The 16,380-nt window shown below is 37.9% G+C and overlaps 1 protein-coding gene across 5 annotated transcripts in view; it reads left to right on the top strand.

Annotated features, from left to right (window-relative positions):
- The window catches only part of otofa (otoferlin a), a 51,669-nt gene that overhangs the window by 11,050 nt on the left and 24,239 nt on the right, over nt 1-16,380 (top strand). For all 5 annotated transcript variants that reach the window (XM_088403050.1, XM_088403048.1, XM_088403049.1 and 2 more), the window contains exons 3-6: nt 2,417-2,505; nt 6,338-6,437; nt 8,160-8,359; nt 15,982-16,052. In XM_088403050.1, the coding sequence (XP_088259176.1) occupies nt 2,417-2,505; nt 6,338-6,437; nt 8,160-8,359; nt 15,982-16,052 (460 nt within the window). The remainder of the gene's footprint in view (nt 1-2,416; nt 2,506-6,337; nt 6,438-8,159; nt 8,360-15,981; nt 16,053-16,380) is intronic.

Genomic DNA, 16,380 nt, shown 5'->3' with positions numbered 1-16,380 from the left:
ATGAAGCTGTAGAAGACAATTTCTCATTAAATACTAAAAGGCAAGGTATTATGAAGCTGTAGAAGGGGTAGTCCTATCAGGCGGATGAAGAAGAAGAAGCAGCAAGAATGTTGAACTGCTTAAAGAGATCCTTACTTAGTTTCAGTAGGGAAAAAAAATCCTCTAAATTATATTGTCATGTATATCGCAATTGATAGCTTTGAAAACGTATATGCAAAGTCAAAGTAATTTGATGTGGAATGCGTCATAGGAAATGAACGGGGATTTTGTCGGATAAAATGTCATGTATTTGGAAAAGTGTGAATTTTTGAAAAGAAAAAAAAATGAAGGCTTGGATTGTTATCGTGTGTTGACCAGGAAAAGTGTGATTTTGTTGAGAAATGTACAAGTAACGTAAGAAAGTGGCGTAAGAAAAATCATGTTGACTAAAATAGGCAAATATTGTGTGGAAATTATGGAATTTTTGAAATCTTGGAATTGTTGGAATGCTGAAAACTTGATCACAAGGTGAAATGACTGAAGTGAACATTTAGAATTTCAAATGGGGAAAAAAACTTTTGAAATTCTCCATTGGGAATGAATGGGAATTTCGTGGGTGAAAATGTTGAATTGTGGGAAAACTGTGAAAGTTAGAAATGATAAAAAATAATAGCCTGCAAAGCATGAATTTTCAACAAATGTTGAAGTTTACGCGTTTTGAATCCGTCAAGAAATTTCCATGGAGTTAAATGGCAAAATATGGCACAAGAAAAATGCTTTTGGCATTCACACAATTAAAAGAATTGCCTCAAATTTTGGATTCTTGGACTGTGTTTACTGTTGCACACAAATGCCGATGGTAAACACTGAGGCGTACGTGATGAAAGCAACATTGTCGGGAGAAGTTCACGCATGCGTGTCTGCGTACTGGGAATAGAGTCAACACAAATAGCACATATACTGTATTTATTGTCAATGACGTGCACTCTTTTTTTTTTTTTTTGCTCTGGGGAAATTAAGATGGTCATCCGTTATCTATAGGTGTTGGGACGAACAAAATCAGCTTATTGCTACTGAGTTTGCTGGGTTTTCACCACGTGAAATATTAGCACCGTGCACGTGTACAGTTTGCGGGTCTATTAACGGAGACAGTTGGGGGAACCCCAGGATTTGGTTAATGGGGTGAACAAAGGTCTGATTGATATCCCGCCTGAGAGCCTGCAGTGTTTTCTTGAATGAGAGGTCTACATCAGCGGGAGACTTTAAATGAGTTTTAAATCACCTTTTCAACCTTCATTCCTTCTGCCCTCATGGTGTCTCCTAAAATGTAACAGTGCAGCACGATGAAGTCAAAGCTAAATGAGAAATCTACTGATGGATTATGTTACTAATGCTTGAAATGTCTTTTACTTCACGTTTTGTCACGTCGAGATAGAAAAAAAAGAGATATAGAAGCGTGTTATTTTCAGCATTGCCACATAGCAATTAAATTGTGATTTATTTTATTTTGCTCAGTATATACGGATGTGCACTCTCGGTAATGCCGCAATTTTTCAACAGATAAGCCAGAAATAAAACAAATGTCTAACAATTGAGCCGTTCCAAGCTTAAATAAAACAAACATAGCTCGGACTGCGCTCAAATTTCCTTGCGACAGGAAAATCAATTAACTCATAAGTTCCCAAAAACATGTTTTTTGGTAACTTTTAAGAGTCTTAGACATTTAATCCCAGGTACTTTATTTATATAATTATTTATATATTTATTAATATGGGGAGCTATTTCTTTTGCCTTAATATTTGGAAAAACAAGGTCAGTAACATTGTACTTGCGATTGAATGTCTTTATACAAGTGAATACATCTTTTGGACTGAATGAGTTTAGGTAGTTTGAGGGAAAAAAAAAAAAAATGTTTCCAAACTTTTGATTGGTACTAGAAATGGATGGACGGATGTTATCGGTGATACAACAAATTAACCGTAGTATTTTGTCCAATCCTTTGATCTATACATCAAAGCCATTTTAAATCATAAGGAAAGCATTGAAAGACGACACAAGGGGAGCTGAAATTTCACCCAGATGATAACAACACGTCAAAGACCAACATGGCACAACCACTTGTTATCACGCTGCCACCCGTTGGCGAAATACTTGGAAAAGAATGTGGAAGAAAATGACCCAAAAATGATCAAAATACCGTACGCAGGTTAAGGCCAAAGTTATTTTCATAATTTGTATGTTCTGCAGCATTTCCTGTGTAGGGAGCGCGTATCTTAGTTTCCCCGTTGACTCTCGTTAAAATCTCCTCTTCTGTTATTTGACAAACTGACCTCAGAGGTTCCACTATAATAAAATATCAAGTAGTCCCAAGACCCAAAAGTAGAGACAGCAGATTTGTTGTACAGTACTGTTAACTGCCCATGTGTGGCTTTTTCAGATGTTTCGATGGCCGTGCGCCAGCAGGCTGGATGGCAGCGAGATGCTGGAGATCCAAGTGTACAATTACAGCAAAGTCTTCAGTAACAGGTAAAGACAAATTCATCCAATGTTTTCGGTCCGCATCGTTGGCTGTTTTTTCAGTTCTAAATGGCACATTAATGTTTGGTAGCTACTAAATCGGAAGCCTCCAAGTACTTGGACTAAATTGACTCACTTGTTTGTGCAATGGACTGCAAACCACAAGCGCAGTATTTAAGTAGAATCTTGGTTCCGGTATCGTCCCGATTACTAGTTGGTCAGGTATAAAAGAGCGGCACATGATCAGTCAGTGATCTTCTGACAAATCACATCCCGAGTACTGGGGTCCCGTGATGGATGATGCATTAATTACAATGCGTATTTGATTTTCCACAACAGTGGCATACAGACTAATGAGAAACATCACAGCTATTGGTATTTTACGTCCTCATTAATTTGTCTGGTTTTTGTGACGTATATTTGCCATTTGAGGTTGTTGGTTTTTTTTTTTTTTGCATTTTCATCAACATACACAGAAAAAAAAGAGGGTTTGTTTTCCTATCCCAGTCGCTGAATTTAGAGCAGATTGGGTTGCTTTTACCCAAAGGTGAGTTCATTATTTTGACCCAGCAGATTAGCTTTGATTGTCCTTTTTGGACCCAGCACTTTTTGGACCGTTTTGACAACGGCTGCAGATTTTGGGTATACTACATGTACAAAAATACACTTTATTTTATGGTCCTTCTAGATTATAATGTAGATTTGCGCCGATTGTGGCAGGCCTGGAATGTATAACCCAATGATGAAAGAACGATCCTGTTTTTTTCTCCCTTCAGACATGAAAAATTCTTGTCGATTTTCACATCTGCTAGTTTATAGCCTAGTTTATAGCCAAACCTTTCACGTGCCCCAAACAGACAGTTTTCGACTGTGTGTGTCCACCGACAACAATGCAAAGCGACAGACTGGTGGCAGGCGTGTCTGACAGATGTCATGTCAGTTCAACAATGTCATGTCAGGACGCTATTTTTTTTTTTTCTGGAGCCGAGTTTCCAAAGTGGAAAACTCCTAATGAAAAGCAGCAGACAGACCGACTTCTGTTAGACAATTATTGCTCAGTTAATTAGCATTCAAATGATTTAAGAGCCATCACTTGAGAACAAGAGAGTGGATGTGATTCGTCATTATCGTGACCGGCACAACTGTCGATGTATCGCATATGGCGACCACACGTTCCATAACACCAGCACAGAACATTGAGAAAGCAGCGATGCATGCAATGGATGGATTTTATGGCCATTTTTCTCCGACTCTGCACATAATGTATATTCATAAAAATCTCAATGAGGACACAAATGGAGAATCAAGCGCTTCATTATGACAGAAGCAATGAACGGCTCTCCTTGGGAGTTCAAAATCAAAATCCATAATTAACTGAAAATGACATCAAAGTGCCGTCTGGCTCGCGTTGCGAAAATCGCGGATCGCCTGTTATCACGTTTTGGCTTGAGGACTTGCTAACATCACTTCCTGTCAACAGTACCTCCAGTTTAATTTACTTCTCGGCCCTAGAGTGTAAAAAACAAAAAACAAAAAAAAAACACTATTACGCAATTAAAACGAGGCAACAGGTTACAAACCATTTTAAAAATGAAATCATAATTTTAACCCTAATAGTATAATGCTGAAAATCCAGATCCAACTGAGTCTAAAGCGCTAAATGTATCTATGTGTGTAACATACAGTAGCTTCCTGTTAACACAGCTTCTTTTTTAATAGTCAATGCACGTATCATTACCCAAGATAGCCATATTTTGCTACAATACATGCTAAGAGCAACTATTGATTGTGTGCGCTTTGCTTTATTATATTATCCCTCCCTGAAGGCTTTTCATGCTGTCAGGTGATAGTTTGTCAGACAACTCTTTCAATAAATATGCAAAATCCTATACAGGATATCACTTTTTTTTTTTTTTTTTGGTGGCTGTTTACCATTAAAGTGCAAGCAAGCCTGCGACCGCACTTTATGTTCCTGTATAAATGTTGGCTTGTGGGTTGAAATCACTTTTGAGGGAAACACTTTGAATTATTCAACAGCTCTAATTGGCCAATTCACTGGTGACGCAATGTTTATATGAAGAGTATGTAAGAGGTATAGCATTTGTTGGATGTCGACGGCAAATTAACGTGGTGGTAACAATGAAGCCATGTTTTTTCAAGCAGAACTCAGTTTAAGGAGGATGTTTTGACTTTATTATATTTAATTATACCCACAACTGTATAGTAAGTATTAAGCATGTAATAAACTCTTTGGACTGAAGCTATTGAGTATTTTTGGTATTTGGGTATCCCCAGAAAATACCTGTATAAATCAAATATGGAGACTTTTAAGAGACCAAATAATACCTTTCTATTTAACTATGAATGACTGGCATTTATCTTTTTTTAAGTGGAATTTAAACTGTATCAGGAGCACCCCACTTTCCTCCTGATCCAAATCCGTCCCATATAAATTTTGCTCAATGACACAAATTTGCAAACTAAAAAGACAGATTTGTTTTAGCATGTTTAGTTAAGAAGTGATCAGTAGGAACGGCAACTGTATCATGCTATCAGCATCAACATATGCAGTTATTAACGTATATCAAGCCAGCCTATATGGAGCACTTGAGCAGTGCTAGTTAGCTGTTAATTTATGACAGGTGCAGCTATAACTGAGAATGAGTCTCCAGTACTAGCATTAACAATTGTTGCTGAGAACGGCTTGACATAGTTTTCCTGACAAGTACTCTAGTAAGCGAGTACAAGGGGCAAGAAAAAAATGCCTCGAGCATTTTCTTTTAACTGGCATACTTAAATTACTCGAGAACTCATTTCAGCCCTACTACAAAGCGTGCGTTTGAGCCAAACGTGATGAACGCTTTCAGAATTAGCTGTCTTCACAACATGGACGCTTTCAGAAGAAACTAATCTTCTAATCAAAAACTCAATTATGTTTTCCCTTAACCCGAATTTAATAGCCTTAAGGCCTTTTGAATCAACAAACTACTTCTATGTAAAAACGCCCTCTATGTAAAAACAAAGTTATTTTCTCAAGCATTTGTTTGTTTTAAACCCACTGCAGGCTCTTTACAAAGAAACACATCTTGCGTACGCTTCCATTTTCAACCCAATTAAGCAAGAAAAGTAGCAATGAGCTCAATGCAGTCAACGCTGCAGCAAAAGAGGAATGGATCTCAGTGGGTTTCACAATCAAGTCTGCTTAATGCAGACGATAATAAGATGGGTTTAAGCAATCATTTACTACACGGTAAGGATTTGTCCAACAAAAAGACATTTCTAGTGGGGAGGATTTGATCAAAATGTACAGCGAAACCTCTAGCCACGGTCTACTCGATTTAAATTACCGTGCCGCAGCGTATTCATTGGTGTCCACTATAGTGGACATTTTCAAAGCTTTGGACCCATTTAAGTGAGCCTATTAATTCTTTTAATAGGACATCCATTGAGGTCTCATATGTGCATCTAACTTTGCTGTCTTGCTGAGCCAAAATTGACACAAATGTTTACACAAATGCGGATGCTGGGTCTCGGGAGCATTTATAGCCTCTGTAATGAGAATTTAAAAATGAATTTCTACGTAAACAATACATTTTGAAGTTAGCTGCTGAAAGGAAGATATGGTTAAGGTATAGTGTTTTTCACCATTTCAATGTGCTGATTTTGGGGACATGGCCAAACACACTTTAGACTTTGACAGAAGCTGCCTCTCGCCCACACTTAACAAATGTTAAGAAAAAAATAATGATACATAATGATGACACATAATGATGTGTATTGATTGATGTGTTTGGTTCCTTCTCCTCCCCCACACCCCCAAATCCTACCCCCATTCTTACAGATTGGTGGGGACTTTCTGCATGGTGCTGCAGAAGGTGGCGGAAGAGGGACAGCTCGAGCTGACCGACACACTCATCGACGACAATAACTCATCCATAAGTGTGAGTCTAGATTGGGGATATTTTTTTTCCTGTTTTAGAGATGAGCAAGCTTATAGTGTTTAGAACAAAAATCATGGCAACCCCCCCCATGTACCCAACATTATTTTTTAATGATAGTTATCATACTTTTAGCATCATTAACTCCAAGCCCACATTTTTCAAACACACAATGTGTCTTTTTTTCTTTTTAACGTCGTCGTGGCCTACTTACTCCCATCTAATTAAATTGCCCGCATCAACATTATCTTGCTTACTAAGGCGCATATTTGATGATAGCATGCGCTTACTTATTTTTTTTAGGACTGATAACCTATCTTTAGTAGTCAAAGAAGGCCGATAAACCAGTCAGAGCCGATATTCATTTTCAGTATCAGTATCATAAAAATGACAAAAGGTGACAAATACAAAAGCAATAGTGAATATAGCTACAGATGGTCATTATTTTGACACATTAGTCATACAATAAAGCACTTATTACTTTAGTACTTAACGACCAAAATAATTGACTGCTTTAGTACTATATATATATATATATATATATATATATATATATATATATATATATATATATATATATATATATATATATATATTCCAATACACCTGAAGTTTGAACTAAGCAACAAATGGATCAGTCTCTAAGCAACAGCAGCATAATTGTATCCGTGCACTAACCGGTAATTATAGCTCTTGAGATAAACTTGTTTTTAAGAGCACAACGATTAGTGTGAAGCTGATGGTGGTAGTGAATAAAACCAGTTCAGCCTTCCAGCGCCGCGGCATTGCAATGGAGGATGTGGACATGCTGACGTGATATTTTTCAGATGATAACGCACGCTGTGGGAGCGCTTGAAGACGTAACACGCACGCATGAATCGACTCCTTTCGCACATAAAGACGATAGAAATTTGAATGGTGAGCAAACTCCGGGCTCAAGGTTAACACTTTATTTGCAAATTTGCGGTTGCTATAGTAACGCAAAATACAATTAGACAGGTTACTCTGTGAGAATATTCGAAAAAAAGCTCAGGAAGCAAGGATAAAAACATTCTTCATATATTTCCTCCCATTAGTCTTTGCTGGTAATAAATTGTCTCCAATAAAATGTGTAGTAAACAAACAAATCCCCCCCCCCCAAAAAAAAACAACCCAAAGGCGTCCCAAAGACTAATGAAGTTGTCACTGCTGATTCTGAAAGGGATTTTAAACTACTCTTAACTGGATTTTGCCTAAAAGGCACCGCAGGGATGATTTACACTGTGCCAGAAAGAATATTGGAGCTTTTAAATGTATGAATACATTTTATATATATATATATATATATATATATATATATATATATATATATATATATATATATATATATATATATATATATATATATATATATATATATATATTCCCAAGTGAGGCGGATCAATAAAATCATGGTATATATCTACTGTATATAACTTTAAACCAACAACTTCAAATGTATTTTTCTTTTGTAATACTGTCTGAAACAGTAGTCAAGTATTAAAAAAAAAGAAAGATTTTTGACGTCCATAGCCGTCATTGGTAGTGAATGAGTGCAAATCTATCATGGTCATTCTTATCAGAAAACCTTTTAGATTCCTTAATATTCCAGAGGCTAATCATACATTTCCCAAAGTAATTTAAAAAAAACACATATTTTTGATATAGATGCAGCTTCATAAACGCAAGTCTTTCTGTGGTTTTCAGACCAGCGTTACCATCGAGATCCGATACCAGTCGATGGATGGGACAGCGGGCATGTGGAGTAATGGCGAGCTTCTGGATGTTCCCGACGACCGTGACGGGATTTTTTCGTTCGAGACAGACAGCTTGCTGTCGGGGCAAAGCCACGGGTCTGGGGCATCTGCAAAACGATCTTTGCAGGGATCCATACCAACGTTCCGAAAGTGAGTCCAAACATGAGCGAATGAACAGAATGGCTTGTGGAAATCTCTATGTTGCAGGGAGGTCATATTTTTTATTACCCATCTTGCATTTCGGACTGATAGGTTTTGAGGTAGAAACTTTTAGAAATGTGCTTTTGGAATGTTTTTCAATTGATAAACGTTTGTAGCGCCCATTTGGAGACATTTATTTGGTATAATTTCCTTAAATGGGAGCAAGACAATGACTTACCAGTTCGGCCTTCAGGTATACTTCCACATGTCAGGCTCTGTTCTTCCTAGCTTCTTCTGTGCCGATTAACGAGCCTTTTGTTTTGTTTTGCCCTGGGCATTTTTTTACTGTAGGAAAAAAACAGATAAACATGATGATTGTGGATGCCAGGAAAACATCGGGGACTGCTTTTCGCTCATAGGAGATGACTTGAGATTAGCTACACAATAAAAATGCTGGCTTGCTTTCCTAACCCACTAGCTAGCTATTAGATTTTGAACAGACCCTACCCATAACAGATAAAGTTGACCTTACCTAGGATCAGGCAAGTTAATTTGAAATTGGATTTGGGAGAGCTGACATTGATAGCAAATGTATATATCGAAGTGCATTTAAATTTCTCAGAAATGGTCAGGAAGGAACAAAAAAAATGGAAATCAACATTTGGGCTCTACGATTCCAATGTATTGAGCTGCTCAAGATTTCAATGAATTCTATTAATAGTTAAAGCATATTTTATTAATTGCACCAAATTAAATTTAATCTCTAACTTTCCTTTTTTTGCATAAGGCTTTTTGTGCTTGAGTTATTAGGAGTTTGGAAACAAAGGTCAATCACACACTGAAGTGGAGACGGGCTGTCATTGTTTTTGCCACAATCTGAAATACCCCTGTTGCGGGGGGAGGGTTTTAGGGAAGACATGAGAACGGAAGAGCATGTGAGAGTGTGAGTGAGAGTTTTCGGTCCAATTTATGATAAATTTATCTTTAAAAATGGTAGGGTGGTATGCATTCTTTGTGTGAAAAAGCTCGCTTACCACAAAAGCAGCTCAAATTCAGCTTACTACATAAGTGCAAAGCACCCAGAGCTAACAATTGCTACATAGACGATAATGTCTCGTTTAAGTCTATTAAAGAAAATAAATGACTTAACACTTTCGTGTTCCCAATGTATCTAAAAAATAAATAAATAAACTCCGGTTGGGGGTTTATTTCAGAAATTCTTTGGCGAGATTAAAAGGGGATGAATTTAATCTATTAAATCTTAATCTCTTGACAGCATTAGTTGAAACAGACCCCCAGGGGAAGTATGTGCAATACATCTAATAAAATGTGCATTATTATTGTTCTTAATCAAATCCTTGACCCGATGCATTGGGCATATATAATTTAACATTTCTGTCTTTTTCAGAAAATGAACACAAGTGTCCACAAATAAATATGCCGGATCTCAGAAGGTTTACGCCAAACTGTGCTGTGACTTCTCCGTACTGTGGTTGCACTCGTTTTCTTACAAAGCAGTATAATTCAGACCTGCTGGTAACAGAACATCAATACATACCACAATGGGTGTGCACCCCTTTTATGATGTCTATCAGGCCTTGTATGAGTACTTTCTGTTCCAATACTGGCACAACTCGTGTGTCCTTGGAAGAGGCATTCATGCATTCAGTAGATCCTACAGTTCCCAGAGCGCCAAAGCACAGTTTTGTCCTCTGGCAAAGTGTTCAACAGAAGGAGATGAAAGTTTGCAAAGGACCGTCTTTCGGTTTGTCACGCGTATGATTAAAAGGCAAGGCTAATAAGAGGCCATTTCACCTTTTCCAGAGACTATACCATCAAGGAAATTTATTTTCCCCTTTTTTCTGGGGCAAATGCATTTTGATGTTAATGAGACTAAGTCCCTGGACCTTGGAGGCACAGATAAAGTCAACAGAAGAACGACCTTTTACAGTCAGATGCTTTCAGCGTAGAAGCCGCAAGGACCAGGACATGAGATGTTTTTACAGTGAAAGCGAGACTTACGGATATGAACGTCATGAGAAAAATTGATGTTTGCTCCGACAATGCTTCAAGCTTGGATATCAGGATCATTTAAATAAAAAACGTTGGAAACCATACAGTTGATTTCTTACAATAGTAAGTATAAATGGGGGAGTAATGATACTGCATAGCAACTATTGTATTAGGCTGAGGCCTGACACGAATACATTTGTTTTTTTTTCAAGTTTTAGGCTAAAGGAGATTGAAAAATGAAATTAAACAGTTTTCTTTAGAGTTCCTACCATTGCTCTTTTTTTGTCATCTAGGTTTGTCCCCACCAAAGATGACCGACTGTTTTTTTGTGTTGCATTTCCTGACAATTTTGCAAACAATTAACTTTTGAAATGCATACCTGGGAGTCTTTCCATGATTCTCCTTAATGTAATCCAAATGTGCCAGGATAGCAAGGACAGTAGCATCCATCTGAAAAAAAATGAGAAAAAACAATGAGCGTGAAGAGCTCAAATCATGTGACACAAAACTAGAAGGGTGATTCACATTTTTTTTTCATCTTACATTCCAGGATATTCAAGAATTTTGCGGCCCATTAAAAATGCACTCAGCAATGCATGCATGTTCAATTGAATCCCAAACAGATTATGGAATTAATTAGCATAGTTTATAATGATGTTATGCTAATTTTAATTAAGCACAGCTAAGCTTTGGATTTTTTTTCTCGCCAAAATCATGCAAGTTGCTTTCAGAAATACTTTGTGCTCTTGTAACTTCTCCAGAAATCCCGATGTATTTCACTTGACAGCAGTCAAGTAAAGGCACCTTGTAAGGCCTTTATATACCTGAAGTATAAGCTTTATTATCTTCATCCAAATTGAAAGGCATTGTACAGTAAGTTGCTGCAAGCTAGCAACTCTTCTCCGCTTGTCCCTGTGTGGGCTGTGGGCCTGCAGCATGATTTATGAGCAGTCCCCTTAACACATTTTTTTTTTTTTTTTATGCTATCTGATGCACCTCAGTGGGAAAGCTCTGCAGAGGTTTTGTGACTCCTAGTGAATATATCAACTCCTGAGTGGGTGGACTGCCAGGGTTAGGGATATGCTGTGCTGAGCAGCTGATTTAAACAGGATATGCTGGTCTTTAGATTTTGATTTTCAAAATGAATTTGACCCCGATTGTCCACTTTAAGCTCATTGGAATTTATGTTATGGCATTCAGCTATCAATTATAAACAGTATCCTGACACACATTAGATGACAGCATATATATATATATATATATATATATATATATATATATATATATATATATATATATATATATATATATATATATATATATATATATATATATATATATGTAGCGGCTTGTCAACTGAAAAAAAATGATATAACCTCCTGAGCCTATTAATTTGTGTCCACTGTTGCAAATTTGGATTGACCTGGATGTCCTCTAATGAGGACACCGGAAATTAGTAGAATCGCTCTAGAAAACCAAAAGATATAGCAAAAACAAATGTCCACTACAGTGGACACCAAGCAGTAGGTTGGCTAGCTCTCAGAATTATATAAAAATGACTGAAATTGAAAACTACGTATTTGGCAACACTGACAATATAAAAAAGTAAAATATGAATAAAAGTGTTCTTCCAAGAAAAAAAAAAAGGTAATTGGATGCGACTTTGGCTCATCTAATCAGGGGTCGCCTCAATGAGTGACTCGCATGAATTAGTTGGCACAGTTTTTACACCACGTGCCTTTTCTGACACAATCCACACATTTCTTATGCAGACTGGGCACTTGCTTGTAAATTGAACCCTCGTTGTCTGCACCAAAGTCAGCGAGTAGAAATGAACAAATAAATAAATATTCCTAAAATGAAGTTATATTTTAACGAGTGCCAAAATTCAGATGAAATGCACAGTAAACACAACAAAACTGATTTTCAATGTCAACTGAAATATAAAGTTCCTCCATTATTTTTGGGATATTATGACTTGAATAAAAAAAAAAAACACCAATACTTACAATAAGAAGGCAGATCCTTATTAAAGCCTGTAAGTTCTTTTTTCTGAAGATGGATGGATCACTGTGGACTTTCTTACACACTTGGAATCATCTGTCATGATTTGCAGTGGAGTGATTTGGAATGTCAGCAATTTGTCTTTTCTATTCCTCTCTCAAAAGTGATACATGGCTATTTTTGGTGGTAGGGAGTCACTTGATTTAAACCTCGGGGAACGCGTTTGCTGTGTGCCTGTTAGGTACGCTGAAGTAAAGCATTAGACTAGAATTTATTTTCCAAGCTGGTTGGTATCATCATCTAAAAAAATGCATTTAAAAAGAATACGGTAGTGCTCAAGGTCCCGCTGTCTGTCCTGTTTTTTTCTTCCTTGCTGCCTCAGAATGCATTATGTAGGACTTCTTCAACTCAAGGTGCACTCAAACACTTTATAAAATATGAGGTCTGGCGCACAAGGAGACTTACAGAAGTGGAAAATATTTGGAAGAATTAATCTGATAAGAAAGAAAAAAAAAAAATCAAGCCGAGATAGAGAGGCGCAAACCATTCGGGTGGAAAAGTGGGTTGTGACAGAATGGTGCAGCAGTGGTGGGGGTGGGGAAATTGGAAACACATTTCTTCTTCTTCTAAAAAAAAACCTAAATAAATAATAACCTTGATGAACCATCATTGGATCAAAATCTTGACCCATCAAAGGATCCAAACATCAACTCTCAATGCTGGGTATAAATAACCAAGCACGTGGCTTCAAAAAATGAATGGATGGATGTCTCGGCCGCTTTTGAATGCAGTGCTTTGCTAGCTATTTTACTCAAAACGTTTGACCCCGCAGTTTTAAAACTCAAGACAGATAGATCGACAGACGGACGGATGGATAGATGGAGACCGCAGTCAAGCAAAACAAACAGTAACTAGCTACTAGCGATAGACACAAACAGTAGATAGATAGCTAGCTAGCAACATACGCATACATTAATGAGCTAATAAGTGAAGGACCCATTGCTAGCTAGGTAGCAATACAAGTTAGGTAGCAATGGATATTCACTAAGAAGTTAGCTAGCAATATACGCCTACATTAATGGGCTAATAAGTGAAGGACCCATTGCTAGCTAGGTAGCAATACAAGTTAGATAGCAATGGATATTCACTAAGAAGCTCGCTAGCAATATACGCCTACATTAATGAGCTAATAAGTGAAGGACCCATTGCTAGCTAGGTAGCAATACAAGTTAGCTAGCAATGGATGTTCAGAAGCTAGCTCGTGATGGACACATCGTTAACTTGCAATTGGATGGATTTAATATTTGACTAGCTTACCTAAAATCGTCTGACCATGGAAAAAAAAAGTTCTATGACCCGTCTCCTATAGTGCGAGGGATGTTCAATGCACTTCCATGTTTGAATCGGATCCCTGTGAACAAGTAAGGCAAAAAAAAAAGAAAAGACCTGGTGTCAGAATCTATAGAGTAAAAGGCCCCGTGCACAACACACAAATGAATTATTGAACATTGCTTTATTATTTATATACAGTACTATGGCGTAGATAATGTAAGTTCACAGGCAGGCAGCTCATCCATCCATGTCCACCCACTGCCCCCATTTACTTAGATTGACATGTGTAGCAAACTCCGCCACGTGGGTCGTGGGGAGAATAATACAGCCTTGGATCATTCATTTATAAGTGCAATATACACGTGTAAGAAGGCAATTCATCCATGCTGCCATTTATTATTGATTTGCGCCACACACCCACTAGCATAAACACAGCGAGGTTCATTTTCATTTCCGAGCTCACGCGGGCATAGCTTGTTCTAACTTACATACGTTGCACGCTCACATGATCATGGTAACAACACGGGAATGAACTTAGCACGATCTCGTATTAGTGCTTGAGTTTTACCTTCTGTTTTCTTTTGAAATATTACCGTAAAATCACAGACGCACGCAAGATTCAAGTTCATCAAGACATATTTGTTTGTTTTCCATGATATGTGCTTAAAATTAACTGCGGCAACATGAAGATAGTGAGGATGTAGGATGTGGGCGTTTTAGTCTTCTTTTTATTACTCGGCCGGTCAACTTTCGGATTCTGGTGTTTGTTGATGTTGTTGATTGATGTGTTGGCCCACAACTTCTTTTGACCGGTGGTAACATGAACCGCACTCATTATCTCCCCTGATATAATCCGACATCTCCCGTGCCCGTGCCCTCCCTCCATGTGTACCTCCCTCCTTCCATCCAGGCGTCAGCCACTCATTGGTCTCATCAGTTTACCTGTTTTGGACCTGCAGCCCTTGGCAGATGACAAATATAATAATTATTTTTAAAAAAAAGGATTTATGGCAACCTTGCATTTCCATTGAATAGACGAGGGACAAATTTAATGTGGTAGGTATGAAGATTGTACTATGCTTCATTTGTTCTGGTTTTGTAGCTCCTTTTCTTATTTAAAGATGTAGAAAATGTACACCGAGGCAAGTAACATCTTCACCGTTACCGTGGCAACCGACTTAAGCGATCCATGATATTTTTGGGCCGGCCAGAATACCGATAATGCTGATTTCAGGAAATGATGTTATTTATCTGATAGTGTTCAGTATGTACATTGATTCACCTCAAATTTCTCCAAACTGTGGCCCGGCGGCCATTTGCGGGCTGCCATTCATTTTTCAGGAATACGATGTTTTTGGTCACTACAAAAATCTTGACAAATTCTGAAATATTCACCTTATAACCTTTATCATGAAGCCGTTATATGGTGGTTTATAAAATGAAGTAATAGGCTTTCTTGATTTTAGCCTGTTTAATAAATGAAAGCAGACTAATATCAAAGTGGCCCTTGTGTTTCCCCTTTTTCAGTATGCGGCCCACAAATGAAACATTTTGAACAACCCCGGTTTAACTTTTGCTACGTTAGATCATTTGTTGTATATATACGGATTCCCGAATGAAAACTATTCTTCGTTTGGAATTTTGACTTGCCAAATACCAAACTTATTTCAAATTTTATTTTGGTAAAGGGTGATTTATTTGTTCAAATGCTCAAATACTTTATGACCTTTTTGACCGTCAAATGCGACATTCTTCAAAACATTTCGCCTGTTTTTCCACACGTGGGACGGGGATTATAAAGAAACAGGATCCAGATACTTTATACCGATTGTGAATGCTTGAGGACGCAAATGCAAAAGCGTATTCATTAATTTGCTGACATGTATCCATACCCGCAGCAAATTGGAAGGTCGCGGCGCATTTTAAATTATTAAGCTTTTTCATTCGCGGGCTGTTGGCGGTGACATGACAAGTCTTTGTAGTCGTCGGGACATGTGATCCAGACAATACAAATGTGGAGAAACTGGACACTTGCTTTTGTCTGCATGGCTTTGACCAATTGATGCTGGTGGCAAGTCGGAGTTCCGCCAGCTGGACTTTAATGTCATGCTGAGTCGCTATGATTGACTTGGCGGTGTCGGGTTCCTTCTTGATCAGTGTCAATCAGTCGGGTGGCTTTGGGCCCAGTGATTGAAAGTGACCCCGAAGGGCGCTCAATTGGAGAATCAAGCGCAAGTTCATGATATCGTTTTCCCTCCGGCTCTTTGTCTTTCCCCAAACAGATCAGGGAAAGGAGTGTTTGCAGCTATGAAGCTCGGCAAGATCAGGAGCTCAAAAGATGATCACAAGAAAGGTAAAAGAACAGGTCTGCGGACCCATGCGGCCATTTTGTTTGTTACAGAATTTCTAATGGTGACGGCAGTCCAACAAATCACCACTCCGAATTGGGTAGACGTGTCGTATACTTTGGGAATCAAATAAAACTGAAGATTTTCATATTACCGCATTTTTCCGCACTATAAGGCACACCGGATTATAAGGCGCCCCCTCAATAAATGACATATTTTAAAACCTTTTCCACATATAAGGCGCACTGGATTATAAGGCGCACCCTCAATTAATGACATATTTTAAAACTTTTTCAATCAAAATATAGTAATACTCAAAGTAATAACAATAAT

This window comes from Hippichthys cyanospilos, chromosome 20 (genome assembly GCF_059441005.1).
Source record: "Hippichthys cyanospilos isolate Australia breed blue-spotted pipefish chromosome 20, RoL_Hcya_1.0, whole genome shotgun sequence".
Taxonomy (NCBI): domain Eukaryota; kingdom Metazoa; phylum Chordata; class Actinopteri; order Syngnathiformes; family Syngnathidae; genus Hippichthys; species Hippichthys cyanospilos.
This window is presented reverse-complemented; position numbering and strand designations above follow the sequence as displayed.